The sequence below is a fragment of the Phocoena sinus genome, chromosome 4, assembly GCF_008692025.1.
Source record: "Phocoena sinus isolate mPhoSin1 chromosome 4, mPhoSin1.pri, whole genome shotgun sequence".
Classification (NCBI taxonomy): Eukaryota; Metazoa; Chordata; class Mammalia; order Artiodactyla; family Phocoenidae; genus Phocoena; species Phocoena sinus.
In genome coordinates this window covers 11,859,763-11,878,746 of record NC_045766.1, presented here as the reverse complement: position 1 = coordinate 11,878,746, position 18,984 = coordinate 11,859,763, and the positions used below count along the sequence as shown (strand labels likewise).

General features: G+C 38.3%; 1 protein-coding gene across 9 annotated transcripts in view; it reads right to left on the bottom strand.

Annotated features, from left to right (window-relative positions):
• The window catches only part of ATP2C1 (ATPase secretory pathway Ca2+ transporting 1), a 117,661-nt gene that overhangs the window by 16,361 nt on the left and 82,316 nt on the right, over positions 1–18,984 (bottom strand). For all 9 annotated transcript variants that reach the window (XM_032629804.1, XM_032629810.1, XM_032629807.1 and 6 more), the window contains 8 exons: positions 17,773–17,897; positions 16,551–16,648; positions 13,130–13,225; positions 12,951–13,040; positions 11,011–11,115; positions 6,301–6,457; positions 3,147–3,317; positions 1,952–2,049 (listed from right to left, as the gene is read on the bottom strand). In XM_032629804.1, coding sequence (XP_032485695.1) covers positions 1,952–2,049; positions 3,147–3,317; positions 6,301–6,457; positions 11,011–11,115; positions 12,951–13,040; positions 13,130–13,225; positions 16,551–16,648; positions 17,773–17,897 — 940 coding nt within the window. The remainder of the gene's footprint in view (positions 1–1,951; positions 2,050–3,146; positions 3,318–6,300; positions 6,458–11,010; positions 11,116–12,950; positions 13,041–13,129; positions 13,226–16,550; positions 16,649–17,772; positions 17,898–18,984) is intronic.

The window sequence follows — 18,984 nt, the reverse complement described above, 5'->3', positions numbered from 1 at the left end:
TTTGTAACTTACTTCTTCCTTCCCTAACTGCCTTTACATTGGTTTTCAGAGTTCATTAGCATTTTTATCAGAGAGCCAGAGGGAGTGAACTGAAGAAAGCAAATAAAATGAAATTTCAAATCTGTCCTATGTCACTACTTGTTAGCATCTCTGGGAAAAGGTGTGGAAGAAAAGGCTGAACAAAGATTAATGGGAAAATGTTTTATTAACTGCAGATTTCACATATACTTACTAAATGTACATTTTGTCTCAATATCCCCAGGGAACTTAATACAGGATTTATTCTTTCAGAAATAAATGTCAGGAAGAAACTAACAGGATAGGACACATACACACACATACATACACAGAGTCCTGTTCAAATATGGAAACACCTACCCCACTAAATCTAAAACAAATCAGACACCCACACTGCTCCCAGATGCTCTGAAAAGGCATTTCAATGAAAAAGAAAGGACAGTCTTTTCAACAAAAGGTACTGGAACAACTGAACACCCATACATAAAACAAATGAACCTTAACCCACTTCTCACACATAGACAAAAATAATTCAAAATGGATCACAGATGTTAGTGTAAAACCTAAAAGTATGAGACTTCTATTAAAAAAAAAAAACAGGAAAAAATCTTTGGACCTTGGGTTAGGCAAAGAGTCCTTAGATAACATATCAAAAGCATGATCCATAAAAGAAAAAAATTATAAACTGGACTTCACCAAAATTTAAAACTTCTGTTCTTTAAAAGACAATGTTAATAGAATAAAAAAATAAAACCAGACTGGGAAAAAATATTTTCCAATCAAATATCTGATAAAGGACTTTTATCCATAATATATAAGTAACTTTCAAAAATAAAACATTTTTTTAAAAATAGGCAGGGTAGACTGTTCACTAAAGAAAATATATGAATGGCAAATAAGCACATGAAAAGGATACACAAAATCATTAGTTGTGAGGGAAATGCAAATTAAAACCACAATAAGATACCATGATACACCTATTAGAATGGGAGTGGGGAAACTGACAATGCCATGTGCTGGTGAGGATATGAGCAATTAGACCTTTCAAACATTGCTGGTGGGAATGCAAAACAATAAAACCACCCTGTAAAACAATTTGGCACTTTCTTACAAAGTTAAACATACATAACCATATGAGACTCAGCAATTACTCTTAGGTATTTATCTAAGAGAAATGAATATTTATTTTCATATAAAAACTATATACAAATGTTTAGAGTAGTTGTAATCATAATCAGCGATAACTGAAAATAGTCCAAATGCCTTTAAACTAGTGCATAGGTAACACAAATCCAATCCAGTGGAATACTACTCAGCAATTAAAAATGCATTATGCTAAGTCAAAAAAGCAGATTCAAAGCCCTCATACTATATGCCTCCATTTTTAGAGCATTCTGGAAAAGGCAAAACTATAGGGACAGAAAACAAATCGATGGTTGCCAAGCAGTGGAAAAAGAGGGAGGAGCTGACCACAACAAGAGGATCTGGGGTGGGGGGAACCTGTACCCGATTGTGTGATGTTTACAAGGACCACACACATTTGTCAAAACTTACGGCTGTACATTAAAAAGGAAGAAGTTTACTGTTTGCAAATGATACCTCAATTTTTTTAAATGCATTCAATTAAAATAGAACACAAGGGTAAGAAGTATGAAGTGATGGTCTCTCTCCACTCTGTACTTTATAAATACAAAACACCACTGTTAATTTCCACAGTACCTTCCTCAGAGGAAACTTGGCTCTTGCTAAAGTACTGATATTCCTAACAATCACATCATAAATACTCTCAATGATAAGACTGATTTCATCTCATGATTTGGACCAAAGAATCTGGTGGTCATGTCCCAACTGTTTTCAAATGTTTCAAACAGGAGAAGTTGTCTAACACCTAGAATAAGGCCTTTCAGTGTGAAAGGCTCTGGTTTAGGCCTACCTTTGGCACCATCTGTGAAAGCTGCTGGACATCCATTGCATCTATTTCTTCTCCTGAGACTGACTGGGAGGTTTTGGAATATAATCCCAGACGACTAGCTGAAGTGAAATGGTAAAGAAAACATAATTAACCAAATTGGTTTTGCTTGATACGCTAGTCAACATAATGCTCACTTAATATGATTTATCAACTCACTTTCCCTCTAAGTATAAAATGTCTTTATATGAAGGGATCACAAGACAGACTACAGTAAGACAAACAGAACTGAATTAGTAAATACTGTGGGGTTTTCTGTTTGACTACTTTATTTTTGTTTAAATTTAAGAATAAAGAGTTTTCACAATTTAACCCACCACACCTAAGAACTGAAACAAGGCCAAGCAGGTTCTGCTTGGGAGCTCAATTTTAATGAAGATCAGAGTGCATTTTAAATAAAGTAAACAAAGCCAGGCAAAATGGTGGCTCATCTGTGGTATCATGTAGTTGTTATGTAAATGAAAATAAATGTTGAGAAGTTTCTCTAGGAACAATCTTCCCAACAATATGATGTTTCCAGTGACATATTTTTCTTAGATCACATAAAGTGTGAAATTCCTGTCTCAGTCTCTTTCCATATTAATAAGATAAGAATTAATGAACTTTAGCAAATTTAAAATTTATCAGTATGAATTATAGTTTACAGGTTCTGGGAGATTAACTTCCATGTCCATTTTATTTCCTTATACTTGTTTAGTAATCTTAAGCTGCATTCAAACAACATAGGCATATATGTATTAGACAACAGAAATACAGACACAAGTTATTTTCTTTCAAATTAGGTACAAAGTCTACTTTTAAAAAATTATACTCAAGTTGAAAGAAAAAACTAAATTTCATATTTTCTTTCACATTCATGATCTAGTGCTTTTATCCGTCAGTATAGTGGACTATGAGGTTAAAAATAATCAACTATTCTTTTGTAAATAAAATAATGTGACTTCACAATGCTTTAGTTATTTTCAACTAATAGTATTATTTTTTTAACTAAAATAAAATTTGGTCCACAATTTATAGGGTATGAGCAAACAAAAGCATCAATTTTAACTGTATAACTCAGTATTATGTAAACACACTTCATGTCAAATGATTCACAAAACTATGCACTGCAGTAATTTAAGAAAAACTATGGAAAACAAAGGAAGCAGCCTAGTTATACCGATTGCAATTGCAGTCTCCTGTGAGTCCCCAGTAATCATTTTTATTGACACTCCCGAGGCAATGAGTGTTGTAACAGCTTCTTTCACACCAGTTCTAGGAGGATCAATGATTCCCACCAGGCCAAGGAACGTCAGTTGCCCCAATTCAGGACCAGAAGCCAAAGCAAGAACTTCGGAAATAATAATAAAATCCGAAAAAGAAAATGTGAATCACAAAACCAACAGAATTTACTTTACAAAAGCTGGAGACCATAACACTTCTCAGATAAATGACTTAAGACGACAATGTCATTGTGGTAATTACAAAAACTCTAAAAATCAAAATTATTACATGCAAAGATATTCTAGTTTAATGGTTCTCAATATGGGGTTGCTTTAACTTATTAAAAATTAAAAAGAATAAGACTAAAGAACTGTTAAGCAGAGAAGACAAGTGAGGAGCAAATAAGAAATGTTTTCACATAGCAAACATGCAGCTCCTTTCAGCAGAAACTACTGACTCTTAAGAAAAATACAATTAATTATTTGGAAAACTATAGGTTTGTTGAGCTTTTCTTTAAAAAAAATTTTTTTTAATAGATTTGTTTTATTTATTTATTGGCTGCGTTGGGTCTTCCGTGGCTGTGCACGGGCTTTCTCTAGTTGCCGAGGGCTTCTCACTGCGGTGGCTTCTCTTGTTGCGGAACACACAGGCTCCATGCGCACGGGCTTCAGTAGTTGTGGCACACGGGCTTAGCTGCTCTGCGGCATGTGGGATCTTCCCAGACCAGGGCTCGAACCTGTGTCCCCTGCATTGGCAGGCAGATTCTCTTAACCACTGTCCCACCAGGGAAGCCCCAGTTTGTTGAGCTTTAAAGTCAATTTTAAACAGTCACCTTTGAAGGTGGCTTCTCCTAATGTATCTTCATCTTTCCATCTTATAGGCCTCCAGAACAATTCAATAGCTTGAAGAGAAGGCTATATTAATTATATACAACATGTAATAATTTTGTACACAACAAACCCTGGGAGGTAAAGTTAATTTGTAAAGTGACTGTAAAACCACTAATACCAACAATAGTTTATATTCTTTCACTCTTTCTGTAACATTAATAGGATTTTCTTATTTGTTACTTTGGTTCTCTTAAAACTATATAAATAATACCACCATACCATCATTTATAGTTAGTTTCCTGTCGTCCTCGGGAACTTAAGATACAGCAAAAAGTACCGTTCATTTCCAAATACCATTTAGCTTTTTCTCAGAATTCTGGAACCTCTGGTAGCTACCTTATGAGCCAGAGGGATGTGTCTCCATCTGGAATATTATAAGACTGAACAACTTACCAAAGAAAACACACCAAAAAAAGCACACAAACTAAACATATGTATCTTACAGGGAAACTGAAAAGTCCCAGAGAGATCACGGGAAGTATCCATTCTTATTCAAGCAGAAGGTATGAAGGATGAGATACATTTGGAAAACCATGGTTAGAGGCAAATGACTTCTATTTTTCCAGTGCATACCTAACTATTTACGTAGATGTGAGCCCCAAATGCTTTCACTCTGGAGAGAATGAGCCATTTGACAGTCCCTAGTGTTGGAACAGAGGCAGATGGCAACAGAAGGGGGGCACTGAGTATCAATCTGTGTGTCAGCAAATCTTAAGAAAGGGACACCAGCTCCTGGCACTCTCAGTGAAGGGGTGGTATTAGCCCAGAGGCCAGTGTCCTGTATTTATTTGTTTGCTTCTTTAGCACAAATGAAGATCTATTGTTACTGTTTGGGACAAAGATATGTAGACCTTTTCTGTGTGGAGGGCCCCCAACTTCCTCCTTTATATTTAAAACATAAAAACGAAACATACTCCAATTTTTAAATTAACGACATGTATTTTAAGAAACTTAAGTTTTATAAAGTATAAAATAAGTTCATATCAAGTTAAACTTAAAATCTTTATTCATTTATTCTTTACTCTTCCTTACGGTAACTTCAGCGGGAGGAGGAAAATGGAGCATAAGCAGAGAAGAGGAAAAGATGTGAAGCAAGGGACAAATGCCCAGAATGTTTCCCAAAGCCCTGTGAAACAAAGACGTTCTCCTCCACCAAGTCTTGTCTATTTCACAATGTTACCACACCAAACCACACATACACAAAGCTCCACAATCTTTCAGATGAAGAGAATTACTCAAAAAAAAGTGTGAAACGTCTTTTACAAAAATTGAGGAAAACAGGGAGCACATACCAGACCTTTAAGACTCTCTAAATGCAACCCAACTTTGAAACCCTTTTGCTATGAGCTGCTAAGAATAACAAAACACTGCCCTCAAATGAAGCCACAAGAATACCTTTCTAAACCTATCTTATTATAAGAGCAGAAGTCTTGTAAATTATACTTGTTTCCTGCTCCCAGGAACTGTGGTGCTTGATTTCCATTTTGTAAATAACAATAAAATTAAGGAAGCCAACTCTTCCAATTTCCTTGAGAAAGACTACATAAGTGCATGGGTGTGGGTGTGTGTATGTGTGTGTGTATTCCCCACAAGCCAGAAGGTAAAAACCAGGTACAGCCCCAAGCCCTGCTCTTAAACCCTACATACACACGATGTCCCTAGAAGAAGCGGCCGATGTGTGTGTGCACAGCAGACCCCCTTTCCCTGTCACTGTCCAGTCAGCAGCATTTCACAAAGCAGAGTCTGGGCACCTCTTTCCTCTCTGGTAATCAGCAAGGGAAGGAGTCAGCAGATGAGGAACAAGTAAGTATCCACCTCAGTTTAAAGAATTAGAAGCTTAAGTCTTTTAATATTTAGGAAAGTATTTTAGGTTAACAAACAAGAGCCAGTGATAACGTAAGGAAGGAGTAACACCACCTTACTTCTATCTATCACTGTTCTCACAAGATAAACTTGTCTAAAATAAAATTTCTATCACCTGCTCAGAGACCACTGCAGGTCTGTAAGAACCAGAGATTTCATATTTTGCTACGTTCCCAACTTTTTATGTTTTGGGAACATAGAAACAATTAGTCAACTAAAACCTAACACTTCAGAAATGGCAGGCTTCTACGAACCCTGGAATAGAGCTGTGCAGCTCAGAAGTGAAGCATGAATTCATCTGCAATTAAAAGAAGGCATTACCTCTCCACCTAGGGGACGGTGCTGAAATGGCCTTACCTCTGAGCCCTGCAGAGCCCATCTGGGCCTTCTCTTGTTGGTACAGATCTCTCTGCTGCTGGGTGAGTGTCAAGGTCTGCCCTTTGCTGTGATATGTAGTACAATACTTAATCACCTGTTCATAAGCACCCTTCATAAAACAAATCTCTGGTCTGTCCTAAAAAGAAAAAACACAGCAAATAAATTCAAGTTAATTTCAATTTGTATATATCTGCCATTGGAATCAAAAACATGCGGCATGCATTCCCATAATCCCCAGGGAAGTTACTCAAGCCTAAGGCTTTGAACAGCACTTGAACTCTGAAGATTAAAAGCTCACACGGGAGTTTTCTGCATCCTCTTTAGAACACAGCATCTACCCCACACCCTCAGCGCCACAGTGAAGGCAAGGCTACACTCAGCTCCACACTAGGCACTCTCAGCTCACGATGTAACAGGAGAGGGAAAAAGATCTAACGTCAGCCCACAAGCAATGGTTTAGGCTTTCTACTACTGCTATTATATGTATACACGTGACCCCATTTAATTCTCACAACCACCTTGTAATTATGGGTATTATCAGACATTTTATTTTTTACCCTAGTAAAGTAATAAACAAAAACTTACAATGAAAACCCACAGTCCCCTGCCCAAAACCTCCTCACCTCCAGTCCTACTCCACAGAGGCAAACCAATTTTATTTTATTTCTTTATAAATTTATTTATTTATTTATTTTTAATTTATTTTTTGGCTGGGTTGGGTCTTCGTTGCTGCGCATGGGCTTTCTCTAGTTGCAGTGAGCGGGGGCTACTCTTCGTTGCGGTGCGCCTGCTTCTCATTGCGGTGGCTTCTCTTGTTGCGGAGCACGGGCTCTAGGCGTGCAGGCTTCAGTAGTTGTGGCACGCAGGCTCAGTAGTTGTGGCACACGGGCTTAGCTGCTCCACGACACGTGGGATCTTCCCGGACCGGGGCTTGAACCCATGTCCCCTGCATTGGCAGGCGGATTCTTAACCACTGCATCACCAGGGAAGCCCTTAATTATGTTTTTATTGCTACTTGTTCACTAAACAATTTTATACTCTGTCTACTGTGACAGGTGATCGTCTGGCCACCCCCACTATCTATTCCTTCTCCTCACTGTTATAATACATGCAGAGCAAAACTCACCAGTATTCTGCTCACTTTCTAATTCCTCACTGCTGAGCCAAGTGGCCACCAGAGCAGTTCACAAACGTCCCAGCTCTCCTTGGAGGCACACGGTAGAAATGTATTTTCCTGCACCTCTTACCACTCTGAAGTCAGATGTGATTTGCTTTGGCCAATAAACATGAGCAGTACTTGTGTCACTTCCAAATGGTAATTTAGGAACCAGTGCATAACGTGGTCCTCCCCTGCCTTGGTACGACAGTGTGAGCTCACATTGAGAGGAGCGTCCATCTCTGTGGTCCCCAAGTGAGCAGTAACCAGATGTTACGGGGAAACGTAGCAGAAAGGTACGATGTTGTTTCCATGACCTACAGAAGCCCAATATATTTCTTCCTGTTCAAGTTTTATCTTTCATAAAGTTAATAACTGTCTCTATTTATTTGCTTAGTTTTCTTTACACCTATTACTCATTATTCCCAAGCTCCTCCATGTCATATAAAGCCCTTCTCAATGTATTTTTCACATGATCCAATAAGTAGGTGAGCCATTACTCCCATATTATGACTGAGAACTCCCTCCTCGGGCTGTGCTCTCCCTTCCTTTTCCAGTGTGAGCTGGCTCATTTCCAGGCTTGGTGCATGATTGGCATCCAGGAGCTTCCCTTCACCCCTCTGCTGGTTAGAACTCACGAGGTTCTAAGTCTCCCTGTTCCTTGATTTATACTTTTACCTTGGAATAACACATCCATCAGTATCTAAGAAAAGCTGTGTGGGCTATACACTTTGAGGCTTGTTGGGAAACATTTTTATTTTACCCCCACATATGTAAGCTCAGCTGGGAAGAGATCGCCTCTCAGTTAAAGGCTTTCCTCCATCATCTTCCAGCCTCCAGTGTGCAGTGCTGCATTTGGAAAGTCCTAAACTTTGGTGTAGGACCTCCTCCCCCTTGCCTTTCCTCCCACCCCACAATCTCTGGAAGCTTTTAGAATGCTAAGTGCCCTCAGATTACTTGATCGTGGACCTTGGTGTGTTTATTCTCTCACCCCCACCCCTCTGTAACATACACATTGTGCTGAGCAGCTGGTGGGCAATTTTATTCTAGAAGCTGAAGTTCTTCCTCTAGAAATTTTCCTGATGTTATTTGCCAGAATCTTCCCATTTTCTGTCACCACTATTAGGTGGATATTGGATCTCCTACATCAATTCTCTGATTTTTACACCTTACCTTTTATATTGTCCACCTCTTTGACTTTTCTACTTTCTGATAGATTCCTTGACTTTATTTGAAAAACATTCTATTTAAAGTATCTTGTCATTTTTTATGGTCTTTGGAAATTTTCTTCAGCATCCAGCACTATCTTTGTTTCTGAGACCCTTTTCTCTGTTGGCTTGGTCTGTGTCTTTCATACTGAAGGCTTTCCCCAAGTATCTCGCAATCCCTGTCTGTCCATTTACATTCAAGACCAAAGCAAATAAAGGTCTAGAAACTCCATGGGCACTGCAGGGTTTATCAACTGGTAGCCCTCACAGTAGAGTGACAAGACGAAGACCAGGAGCAGGTAAACTCTACCAATGAACAAAGAGCTTATTTAGGACTACTCCATACTGTAGGGATCTCCCCAGGACCAGTCAGCTTCTCTAAAACTCTTCAATCTTCTGACTTGGAGAATGAGGATATGGGGATACCTACCTGCAAGCATTCGGAGAAAGTGGAGTTAGGACCTAGGACAACGGCTTGCCCTTAATCACCCTGTGTTTAGTCTTAAACCTTAATTCTGCCTTCCACTCTTGTCCCCAAGATGACATTTCTGGTCTGGCCTCAAGAAACAGAAAAGTAAGTGGGGGAGTTCTGTTGGTTCCTTATTAGAATTTTAACCTGCTCTCCTCTTTTTAGCCACATGCCTTAGGCCCCACCTTCAAAGATACCTGTCCCCCTAAGTCTTTCCCATACGTCCTCTTTTTTAGTTCATCTTTTATTCGTTGGTTGTCATTTTGGTAGGTTCCAGGGAGAGAGCAGAGATAAATGCAGATTGTCGTGTTCAAATGAAAGTCCTCTAAAGACAAACTATTTGAGCCTGGGGCTGTTTTTCGTTTGTTTGTTTGTTTCTGGCTGCATGGGTCTTCATTGCTGCCCAAGGGCTTTCTCTAGTTGCGGTGAGCAGGGGCTACTCTTCTTTGAGGGCTCAAACCCCTGTCCCCTGCATTAGCAGGCGGATTCTTAACCACTGTGACACCAGGGAAGTCCCGTGGGGCTGTTTTTAAACTGGTACATTTTTCATATCTGTGCCAGGCTGACCTCTTCTAGATCCTGAGTCAGGTCAGCGGGTTTGGGTTTTGTTAGTTAAATCTGTTGATTTTGTTTTCTAAGAGAAACTCTTCAAGTCAGCAAATGGAAAGAATAATCACGCCCTTTCTATACTTATATGTCGCCACTCCCTACCCCTACCCCCAACTGAAAAGAGTCAATGTACAACTTTGGTGAGGTTAGATTCAAAATTGCTGAAGTCAAATCTTTGAACTTTACATGAGCCACATTATCTTGAAGTAGTGTGTGATCATATATAAAATGTAAAGAAATACACCTTGCAAATAAACTCATATACATATTCTTGCTATGTAACTATATAGACAAGGGACATCAGCTAAAAATTACCTAACTCTGATGCAATTTTTGAAAGCTTTACATTACAAGGTTTAAAGTAACAGGCATTTTATTTTTATAGTTTTGTTTCCAACTGTATCCCTTCCCTGAAGTTTATAACAGTTCCTTTAAAGACTAAACAGAAATCTTTTTTCCCCTCATCATCAGAGTTCCTGGCACAAGTTCAATGTTGAGCAATTTAATACCAATGTTTCCTACTTATTATGGGCAAGGGAGAATCCTCTCACTACTTCCCATCTACAGAGATGTAACTGGTTTCTAATGTTTGTTCACAGGTAAAAACACATAACCGTTTATTAATTCCTAATAAAGAAAATGTAAAAACAGCTATATATTTTTAAGGCCAAAGTAAGTGTAAGCATCAAGCTGGTAATAGCAACTATGAGTGATATGATTATACGCTGTAGATAACTATTGTACATAACTCTTACTGCACTGTGTAAAAATTTCTAAAGCACCCAGAGATAAGTAGCTTGAAATATCAGTGCATTTCGTTTTGCCAGTTTGTAAGCTGGATCAACTAACATGAATTATACATTATTTGGTAACCATGTTTCCACAAAATAATGTAGTTTTTGTTCAGCCTGAAGACAAGACATTCTTCAGTGGAAAAACACAGACAGCAGAAATCTGTCATCAAGAACAAAAAAGATGACGAAAGACTGATGTCACAATCTCCAGGAGACTGAGACCAGGCTCCAGCTCATTTGAGCTGTTTGCTCACGCAGCAAAACTGACATGTCTATGCATAAATTCAAAGAGAACATGAAAACAACCAGGGATGAGTGTACTATGAATCACACACACTTCAGAGATGGTCTGTGTTATGCTCAATGACTGCTTAAATCTAAAGGTGGATAATAAATGAAAAACAGTAATCTAGTTAAACAACACAGAGTAAGTTTTCTATGATGGAAGGATACCTGCTGTGTTCGATGCACACACTTAACAGCCATCCACTTCTGCTCAGAGCTAAAAGGGTATTCAGCTTTTCTGATATAATCCTGTTGAAGTCCATCAAGACCCATCTATATGGCACAAAAGGAAAGTTAATTCTCACCAACACGTGACTATTTTTTCCTTTAAGAAAGAAACAAGGGTCACAATTTGTAGGGAGGCTGGCTAGAGATACCTGGATTATTTTTCAAACAGCTGTGTTCCATCTATACCTACCATATTTCTCTGAACAGCAGCACACATGTTCAACATGAAAGCCTAGGTGTTTGATAAAGTCTAGGGCATGCTATTGAACTAAATACAGAGCAAAACTTCAACACTGACTATATTAAAATCTCAACTGGCTCAAACTCTGGAAGGAAGCAGGATAACAAATAAAGGTGCCCAGCCAATACATACTTTATAATCAACAGAAGCTTCAGATTCAACTCCTCGCTTCTCTGGGGTTCGAATTTACCCTGCCTGATGCTGCCATGCTACTCCCTTTTGCCCCACCCCTTGACATGCCAACTACTACCAATGCCATGTAGCTCTTCTCTTTCCTTACCCTTTGCACTTCCCACCAAATATTCAAAAATATTCTTTAAACTATTCAAAAACCTGGCTTATTGCTTTTTACTGTCTACTGAAACATGTTCAGACTCTCCTTCCTAGCTTTCAAAAATCCTCCAGTAACCCACTACACAGCCTACTTAACCACCCTCGGAGCCACTCAAACTGTTCCATTTCATCCGGGTCAACCAATTCATAAGCCACAATCCAGTCCATGTTTTTTTATTTCTCTGTGCTTTTATTCTTGCTCTTTCCCTAGCTTACCCCCCACCCCCATCTAAATCCTTCCTCCCCTTCAAAGTCCAGGTCCCAAGTCCAAATGTGCACTCTTCTTACATACAGCTCGACTCCCTACCTAAATTGTGAGGTCCCCACCCATAAAGAGGCGGTTTCACACACTTTGTTTCTCAAAGAGAGAAAGTTAAATATAACACAATAAATACTTGTTAAGTTATTTAACTTCTGAATATCTTTTAAAAAGCTATACTATGCTGTTTTAGTTACAAGCAGAACAAATGATAAAGGAATGAGACTTTCTGTTAAGGAAACAGAAATAATGTATATATTATAGATATACCAATTTTACTTTATCAAGTTAAATGTTACAACAACCTACATTTCTATATTGAATCTCAATTCAAGCAACCTCATTTAGAGGCATCCTGTTTTATATAAGTCTCAAAGTTTCCTAAGACTGCTCTTAAAAGTAGTTTTATTTTTGTTATGGGAATGCCAGGTTGGACTTTTAGGTTTCTCATTTAATCAACTGTAGGACTTAGAAGAGGAGATCAATTGGGACAGATAAAAGGGTCACTGAGGGCAGCACCCCTTCTCCCCAACACAAACTCTAACTCTACACTCACTGCAAGAAATTGATAATGAGGAAGGGGAAGGAAAGGAAATGGAAGACTGGAAAAAGTAAAGCTGACTTCTCATGCTGGCCTTAATACCTTCATGTGGAAATACTAAAGAATGCTGCCTCTTACGCATTTGAAAATTGGCATTTATCAGCAATTACACACATTTATACAGCTTTTCACACTACACTCTGAATATTATGGAAGACAAGAATATTACTTCATAAGAACAAAACTGTCACTGGTCATTAGTTTGTATGCTGCATGGAGGAGATATAAAGTTATAGTGAAAAACCTCTATGCTCTGTATTTCCAGGAAGAATAAAATTGGTTCCCAAAAGGCAATAAAAACTATGAAATAATGTGAATCTTCTTCACTCTAATGTGAATCTTCTTCACTCTACACCTAAAAGCCAGTAATACTGAAATTTATGGCTTCACATTCTCTTGTGAGGGTGATATTTTCACATGTCAAAGAAGAGAGACCAGGCACATACCTTCATTGCAAGAGCAATTAAGGCTCCTTCTGTTGGTTTCCCCATTAGAGTGTTGTTTCTAATTACAGCATCATTGCACACACAGCCCGCCTAAGAGAAATACACATAAACTATGAACCCATCACTGCCTCCTAAGTCATTATGAAGAGAGCCACTTTCTTAGAGAATGCAATATTTACCTCGACAATTCTGCTAACAGATGGGTTATAGAATCCATGAACAACATCACCATCAACAATCACTTCCCCAAATGGATTGTAGCCAACTCCAGTAACCTAAGGAACGTAGAGTCAATAATACCAGCAGACAGTGACAATACTTAACGAAAACCAAAAGCTATGAGTTGCGTTCATTTCATTTTATACATCATGACACTGTTAGTGCGTACACCTAGAAAAGCATTTAAATTTGTCTGAAACAATATTAATAAAAGAATATAGATAGTAATTTTCACCACAATGGTAAACCTACAGTTAATTATACTAATAATTAACTACTAATTATGCTAATTAATCATTATAATGCATAGTATATTGTAAACAGAAACACGTAATTGTTAATATAATTAATATAACCTTATATTTCCTCTACTTACAATATACTATAGAAAGGATAAATAAACCATGAAAATCTCTATATAAGAGTGAGCTTAAATTTATATAACATTACATTTACGTAACACTACAATTTGCAAAGAATTCAAATCTATTACCACATCTAACATTCATGACAAACCTGTGACCTAGACAAAAGTAGAATTCTTTTTGCAAATATGCAGGCTCATAGACAAGTGATTTACCCTAGCACTTACAAACTACTTTAACATAGTATATATTACATGCAAATTTTTAAAATCAGAGACAAGTCAGATACTTATCCTATACAGCTAGAACAAACCAAGCCAAAGAAAAGTTAAATATCACAATAAAAATAGGACAGTTTAGAGGAATTAACAAACAGTTAATGTTTGACATATAAAATTATGGGCTTAAAACAAAAGAGAAACCTATATCTTACCTTTCATACCTGGACCATATAATATAAGCACATGTAACCCCAATGACCCTTCTGAGTCAGCCAGAAAAGGCACATTCAACATAGCACTGGGTATCCTTAACCAAATCTAACACCATAAATATCAATAGTCTCATTTTTTTTTTTTTTTTTTTTGCGGTACGCGGGCCTCTCACTGTTGTGGCCTCTCCCGTTGCGGAGCACAGGCTCCGGACGCGCAGGCTCAGCAGCCATGGCTCACGGGCCCAGCCGCTCCGCGGCATGTGGGATCTTCCCGGACCGGGGCACGAACCCGTGTCCCCTGCATTGGCAGGCGGACTCTCAACCACTGCGCCACCAGGGAAGCCCTCAATAGTCTCATTTTAAGACCTAGTAAAATGGAATTAAATAGACTTAAGTACAACTTCTGTCAATTTGTGAAATGCTTCCTTTGCTCAGACAATTGGCTATAAATACATTTTAAAATACTGTTCCCATTATCAACAGTGTTAATGAAAATTCCAGCCAGAAATCCCACAAAGTCCAATACCAATCCAGAGATTGGAACGTGTGCACATACACTGACATGCACTTCAGGGGCTGCCAATGTATAATTTTTAAAGTAGATTAATTCATCCATTCATTTATTCTTTCGGAAAGTATTTATTAGTATGAGGCAGACCCTGTGCTGGGCAACAGAGATCCTGCTCTATTATATTGGGTTGGTCGAAAGATTCATTCAGTTTTTTCCCTAAGATGGCTCTAGTAGCACTTAGTTGTCTTTAACTTCATTCAATACAATTTTGTTAGATTGTACGTGACAGCTGTTATACCAGTGTGCATTTAAAATAAGGCTTATTAAAATTGGTGAATTTTTGTGTAGCCATTTTAATACTGAAGATTGAAGGAAAAAAGCAACATTTTCAGTATATCATGCTTTATTATTTCAAGAAAGGTAAAAGCGCAACCGAAATGCAAAAAAAAATTTGTGCAGTGTATGGAGAAGGTGCTGTGACTGATTGAACATGTCAAAAGTGGTGTGCAAAATTTCGTGCTGGAGATTTTTCGCTGGACGATGCTCCACGGTCGGGTAGACCAGTTGAAGTTGACAGTGATCAAATCGAGACATTAATTGAGAACAATCAACATTATACCACGCGGGAGATAGCCGACATACTCAAAACATCCAAGTCAAGTGTTGAAAATCATTTGCACCAGCTTGGTTAGGTTGATTGCTTTGATGTTTGGGTTCCACACAGGTTAAGCGAAAAAAATCTTCTTGACCGTATTTTCACAGGTGATTCTCTACTTATAATGAAAATGTTTCGTTTTTAAAACAAATTGTGACAGGCAACGAAAAGTGGATACTGTACAACAGGGTGGAGTGGAAGAGATTGTAGGGCAAGTGAAATGAGCCACCACCAACCACACCAAAGGCCGCTTCATCCAAAGAAAGTGATGTTGTATATATGGTGGGATTGGAAGGGAGTCCTCTACCATGAGCTCCTTCCGGAAAACCAAACGATTAATTCCAACAAGTACTGCTCCCAATTAGACCAACTGAAAGCAGCACTTGACGAAAAGTGTCCAGAATTAGTCAACAGAAAACGCATAATCTTCCAGCAGGATAATGCAAGACCTCATGTTTCTTTGATGACCAGGCAAAAACTGTCACAGCTTGGCTGGGAAGTTCTGATTCATCCGCCATATTCACCAGACATTGCACCTTCCGATTTCCATTTATTAAGGTCTTTACAAAATTATATTAATGGAAAAAAATCTCAATTCCCTGGAAGACTGTAAAAGGCACCTGGGACAGTTCTTTGCTCAAAAAGATAAAAAGTTTTGGGAAGATGGAATTATGAAGTTGCCTGAAAAATGGCAGAAGGTAGTGGAGCAAAAGGGTGAATACGTTGTTCAATAAAGTTCTTGGTGAAAATGAAAAATGTGTCTTTTATTTTTACTTAATAACCAAAGGCACTTTTTGGCCAACCCAATACTTACATGGGAAGAGAGACAGAGGATTTCACCTGAACTAAGAGGTATGGAACTATGAAAAGGTGTAACACAGGGTGAGTTCTGGGTGGTCAGCAAAGCTTTTCTGAAGAAATGGGTTGGAAATGAGGTGCAAAGGTTGAAGAGGCATTAGACTGTCCTAAGTAGTGACAACAGCAACAAAGGTCCTTCAGTAGGAGGAATTTTGTCACACTGAAAGAACCATAAAGTCAATGTATTTGGTGTATGGCGAGCAAAGGAGAGATACAGGCTGAGGAAGGAAACAAGCGACAGAACACGTAGGGCTGTGAGCAGCCCCATTTCAGGACCCTGGTCACAATGCGAAGCCACTGAAACATCTTCATTTAGGCATCCAGAGTCTGGTAATAGATGGATGTAGGGGAGACAGAAGGAGAGGTGTCGAGGGGGATCAATGTTTCTGGACTGCACAACTGGAGCGGGATCAAGACTTGGGAGAATCACACGGGACAGAAAAGTTCAGCTGCTAACTTGCAGCCCTTCTAAAGACACTAGAATGGTTAGGAACGCTAAACACCAAAACTTCTGAAAGGGAATTCTGCTGTTAAAAAAAAAAAAAAGTCTACAGAGTACCTCAGCACGCAGGCCATCCGAAGTAAATACGTGGGTAACAGTCATTTCATTCTTCGTCAGGGTCCCAGTTTTATCTGAACAAATCACATTACAGCAGCCTAAAGAATAAATCACTACAAGTCACCAAGAGTCAGGGAAAAATACAAGTTCACATTAAAAATAAATCAAAGACTCTGAAAGCCTGCCCTGCTTCTATGAAATTTTGTACAAATCAAGCTCATGGATAATTTTAGGTTGTTTTCTCTCCTGTGCTTACTTCATCATGAGGTATGAACAGTTTTAATTAGATACTGATAAATGCTGACTTTTTATTTCCAGTTGAATTTCTACAAAGCTACTTGATAATAGCTTTATGTAGTGACTTTTCATGTAGTGAAAAGTAGTGACATTTTCTAGGAAGTTTCAAGGTTACCTTAATATAAACCCATATAATATAAACCCATATAATTTTTTCAGCCATTATTTTAAGGAATTTTTGCCTTCTCAATATTAAAATGCGAACTAGAAGTTAAATTCAACATTTCTGAATTCCTAAATAAAAAGAAGTTTCATAACATACATAAGGTTACCACAATTTTCATATCACACATAAAATTGTTACAGTAATATAATTACTGTATGCTTACTGTTCTTAAAAAATTCAACTCAAGAATGACATTTTAGGATCTATAATTATCAATTATCTTCCTTGAGATGTCAAAAGAAAACATTTCTCTGTCACTCTATGGTTTCATTTGTTACTTTTTTTTTTTTTTTACATGATTTAAGCATTAGAACAGTCCATGATGCAGAAAGATTTAAAGCTCCCCGACCCAAGTAATATGAATTTTTAATGACCTTTTTTGGTTGTTAAAACCATACTCAACATTGCGACAAGCCAAACACCACCATGTAAACCTCTAAGACAGGGGTCCCCAACCCCCGGGCCACAGACCAGTACCGATCCAGGGCCTGTTAAGAACGGGGCTGCACAGCAGGAGGTGAGCAGCGGGTGAACGAGCGAAGCTTCACCTGCTGCTCTTCATCGCTTCCCATCGCTCGCGTTACCGCCTGAACCACCACCAACCTCCCCCCGTCTGTGGAAAAACTGTCTTCCGTGAAACTGGTCCCTGGTGCCAAAAAGGCTGGGGACTGCTCTAAGACAAAAACTGTAAAACCCAAAGACCCCTGTTGATGTAAACTATCATGTCAATCAATAAGCATGCTCTAACCAGAGACTTACCCAGAGTTTCAACAATAGGTAGTTTTTTCACAATGGCCCTTTTCTTCACCATTCTCATAACACCAAGGGCTAGAGTCACTGTGACCACAATGGGAAGACCTTCAGGAATTGCTGCTACAGCCAAACTGTAACCAGTAAAGATATAGCACTGAAGTATAAATTCAGTAGTACCCATAGCAATAATTTCAATTGGCTGTTACTTAAAGCAGAGGTTAAAAATGTAAAATTGTTGTTGTCAAACCCAAAAAAGGTCTCAAAATGAGGGAAAACTGATTAACATTTATTGGACACCTACTAGCTACCAGGTTAAGCACAGTGGTTAAAGAATATAGGTTCTGACATCAGACTGCCTGGATTTGTACCCCCAGCTTCAATTTCACCTGTGTGACCTCAAGCTATTATGCCTCCACCTCTGTAGTTTAGTTTCTCATCTATAAATATAGATAATAACAGGTGTTCAGACAAAAACTTGTACATGAATGTTCATAGCAGCATTATTCACAATAGCCAAAAGATGGAAAGAGCCCAAATATTCATCAACTGATGAATGGGAAACTATGGTGTGCCCATACAAGGGAGTACTATTCAGCCATAAAAAAGAATGAAGTACTGATTCATGCTACGAATGGAAAAACCTTGAAAACATCATGCTAACTGAAAGCAGCAGGACACATGTTGCATGATTTCACTTATATGAGATATCAAGAATAAGCAGATCCAAAGGGACAAAAAGCAGTTTAGTGGTCGTCAGCTGGTAGGGAGAGGGAAGAATGGGGAATGACTGAAAATGGGCCCAGGGTTTTCTTTTGGGGGTGATGAGAAAGTTCTGACACTAGATGGTGGTGATGGTGGTAACATTATGAATGTATTTAACTTCACTGAACTGTATACTTTAAAATGGAAAATTTTATGGTATGTGCATTTTATCACAACAAAAAAATTACTTCACTATTTCCCTTCGTAATACTAAAAAAGAAAAACCACCTCAAATTAAATCTCTACTTTTGTCCCATTCCATATCTCCTGATTCTGCTACAGATAAGGACAGGTGCATGCCTATCCTTCATTCTAACAATGCTCCCTGAACTCCCTCTACTGCCCAGTTTCTACAATATAATCTAGATCCAATGGACCTTTACATTTAAATCATTTTATAAATAATTTACAGAGGAATAAAATGAATTGTGAAAAACTTCAACAGAAATTTTCATT